Source organism: Syngnathus floridae, chromosome 4 (assembly GCF_059516105.1).
Source record: "Syngnathus floridae isolate MCC-2025c chromosome 4, RoL_Sflo_1.0, whole genome shotgun sequence".
In the NCBI taxonomy this organism is placed as follows: Eukaryota; Metazoa; Chordata; class Actinopteri; order Syngnathiformes; family Syngnathidae; genus Syngnathus; species Syngnathus floridae.
The window spans coordinates 2,254,541-2,258,216 of NC_142416.1; the positions used below are offsets into that span (position 1 = coordinate 2,254,541).

Genomic DNA, 3,676 nt, shown 5'->3' on the forward strand with positions numbered 1-3,676 from the left:
AAGCATTTGCGATCTTACATTTGTGGCTTTCATGTAAACCAGAGTTTATTTCTATAAGCATTCAATAAAATAAAATAAAAAATCTACATCTATCTCCGGGGACAGATGCGCTAGAAACACCATCAATTAAAATCAGTCCTCCATTCTGACTTGAAGCCTTCAAAATACAGTGGAGCCTCGGTTTTCGAACGTCCCTGTTCTCGAACAAATCGGTATTCGAACAAAAAATTCGAGATTTTGCTTCGGATGTCAGACGAAATTCGGTTGTCGAACCTCGCGGGATATGCCGAGAGGACCCGCATGCTAACTGACTCCGTTCGTTCTTACGTCCTCGTTACTCTGAGGATTGCATCAACTCTAATCATGCCTCCAAAGGAAGCAAGTGGGACCAGTAAAGCCATCCTAAAACACAAAGACGCTCCTAAAGCAATGCGACACTGAGCGCCCGTCGCGCTGCGGTTGCGCGATCGGACCAAATTAAGCTCCCTGCGCACTGAGGTCCATTTAAATTTTGGAAAGTACATTAGGACTTTAAAAATATTTTCTATATTTTTGCAACCGCTCTGTCACAATAATGCAACCAGTGCGGTGCAGTTGCGCGGTCGGCGGCGCGCAACAGTTGCGCGTTCGGCGGTGCGCTGCAGTTGCGCGATCGGACAAAATTAAGCTCCCTGCGCACTGATGTCCACTTCAATTTTGGAAAGTACAGCAAGACTTTAAAAATGTTTTCTAAATTTCAGCGACGGCTCTGTCACAATAATGCGACCAGCGCGGTGCAGTTGCGCGGTCGGCGACGCGCTACGGTTGCGGGTTTGGCGGTGCGCTGCAGTTGCGAGATTGAACAAAAATGCACAAATGTAAAAATGCTTACAAAAGGTGGGTTTTTTTTAATTCCCATTATTTGTAATGGGAAAATATGATTTGTAATTCGAACGATTCACTTCTCGAACAGCCTTCTGGAGCGGATTGTGTTCGAAAACCGAGGCTCCACAGTATTATTGTTCTCCCCTGTTGTCTACAAGCATATTTTATAGCTATAAAACACGAACTAATAGTTCCTCTGGTTCGAAGTCCTCAAGCGTGTTGACACATATTTTGAAATTCCTACGTCTACCATGATGCATTTCTTTGGCTACAAGATCGAGAATTAGTGAAGTAAAAGAAAATGACGCATTCGTGTTCCTGGTGTTAAAGGTAGAAATGCAAATCAGTACCTCCAAGCTCTAGTGGTTCAAACACAGTAATGCGCTCCTGGCTTAAATGGGTCAAAATGCATAAACTAAGTGCAGCATCTGTTTCAAGTTAACTGAAAGAGAAGTGAAAGTATCTAAATGCAAATGTTATATGTATTATAACAACCTATTTGAATTCTTAACTTGAAAAAAAATCATACAAACATACAAAAGAAAGACACATGCACACGTTGAATCCTGTCATTCCTGCCAAGAATCCTGTCATTCACAGTGAATTGTGGCACATTAATTATGTTGCTGGGGATACAACAACGCGCAATGCAAAAACCCGTTTTTTTGTTTGTGATTTTCAATTTGCATTTGTGTTTCCTCTTTTGTCGTGGTTTTTTTTTTTTTTTTTTTTGTATTTGCAATTTATTTTTTGTTTGATTTTTGTGTTTGTAATTTGCACTTCAGGGCCACCATACCTTATCTTACATTATGAAATAATTTAGGTAAACTACTAGATCACAGAAAATAGAAAAGATAAGTGAGCTAGTGATTTTATTGCACCACCAGCATAATTTTAGCAACTTAACACTAAGGATACTTACAAATAACTGTATACAGCATGTTCCTTAACAGAAACAAGCAACAACTCAAAACAAGAGTGGCTTAAGGCTTATGACAGGAAGGGTATGGTGAAATGTTTCAAAACCAGAAGCAACATACCTTACTGCATCTGCTTGAACATGGCTGTGGATTTTAAGTCTCATAGACCTCAAATCAGCATTAAAGTTGACGAATATGAGCAATTTCCAAAAAGTGGACAAGGGAACATAAAAGAAAAAACTCTTTCAAGTAGGTGAAATTTGACTCATTGTTTTTTTAGTTTCTTGTCTGTTTGTTTATATCAATGTTGAATAATTTAATTTCCTTTTTGTATTGATGGTTTTGAAAAATATCAAATTTGCTGATATTTAACCAAGTGTGTGCATGTGTTTTGCCTTGACAGTATCAAGACATGTCTATGTGGTTCTATATGTGGGGTTTGGACTGCTGTGTGTCCTTCAAGCAGTTCTCAACATCACACGGAGACCTAGTCACAAAGATCTCCCTCATAAAGGTTGATATATATGTATTTCAATGTCAATGTCTAGTAGCTAAATTATTGCTTATAAATGTTGGAAGACAAGCATTTACACATTTTTGTGGGGGTGAGGATATCACCTGACTGTTGGGCAGTGTTGGGAAAGTTCATTTTCTACATGAACTAGTTCAAAGTTACGTTCGCAACTTTAACAATGAGCAAGTTCAGTTCATAGTTCATAATTGAAAATTTATAAATTAAGTTCATCGTTCTGTTGTATTTCCTCAATGGGGAATGTGCCAGTCACACTCCACGTCGCACTCCGCGGCATAAACTAATACCAATGTCTTCTGATTAAGGAAGCCATTTACACCAACATATTGAAAACATGCTCACACAAGGTGGGTTGTAATTGATCCGATCTGTATTGATTGTCTGGGTTCAGGAAAGTGTAAAGCACTGGACCGCTTTTTCTACCCTGCTCAAGCTCGTTCCCGCGTGCGGGCAGAGCCAAAAAAGCCGGCGCTTTACTCCTGCAGTCCACAGACTTATACAGTAGCCTGTCAAAGTCACAACTCTAAAACTATGTTAGTTGAGGTCTCATCAGCATCCTTGAGCATCTGTTACTCAGACAACGGCCTTTCTGTCTGGGCTCCCCATCCTTGGGGTTCTCAGTCATGACGGTGATCAGCTTCACTGTCACCATGGAGTTGTTCTCCCATCAGATTTTCCTGCAAACACGTAACTTACACGGCCTACACATTTTTGGGCTATATTTGATCTCCAAACTAGTTATGCTGACTGTGAACAGACTGTTAAGTGATAATATTATCAAATTTTCAAAATACGACAAAGGCAGAACAGAGGACGAAGTAGTGGAAGCTAAAAAAGGAAGAGTGTTGTGTAACTTTCAGGGAGGAGTTGAGACAGGCTCTGGGTGAGCAGGAGGCGCTTCCAGTTGACTGGAGGACGACAGCTAAGGTGATCAGGGAGACAGGCAGGAGAGTACTTTGTGTGTCTTCTGGAAGGAAAGTCGATGAGGAGACTTGGTGGTGGAACGAGGAAGTACAGGAGTACATACGTGGCAAGAGGTTAGCTAAGAGGAAGTGGGACACCAAGAAGACTGAAGAGAGTAAAGGGATACAGGGAAATGCGGGGTAAGGTGAAACCAGGGGTCAGGAACCTTTTTGGCTCAGAGAGCCATGAAAGGTAAATATGTAGTCACTTATTTCAGTGAGAGCCATAAGCTATAATATATTTTAAGACCGAATTCAACTAAATATGAGTATAATAAGCCTCTTAATTTATTCTTTTAAATAATGTTGTTATAATATTCACCATTAATGCGACTGCATATGTTAGAGATTTGCTCACTCCAACTTATTTTGCAAGAACCACACGGGAGACAAGTAAG

General features: G+C 40.3%; 1 protein-coding gene across 2 annotated transcripts in view; it reads left to right on the forward strand.

Annotated features, from left to right (window-relative positions):
* Positions 1–1,593: 1,593 nt before the first annotated feature.
* The window catches only part of LOC148398568 (perlucin-like), a 57,305-nt gene continuing 55,222 nt past the window's right edge, over positions 1,594–3,676 (forward strand). The window contains exons 1-2 of one of the 2 annotated variants that reach the window (XM_088373104.1): positions 1,594–2,033; positions 2,188–2,298. In XM_088373104.1, the coding sequence (XP_088229230.1) occupies positions 1,871–2,033; positions 2,188–2,298 (274 nt within the window). In that variant the 5' untranslated portion in view covers positions 1,594–1,870. Of the gene's footprint in view, positions 2,034–2,187; positions 2,299–2,322; positions 3,472–3,676 lie in introns of those variants that run through there. The other variant, XM_088373105.1, reaches the window with a different exon arrangement.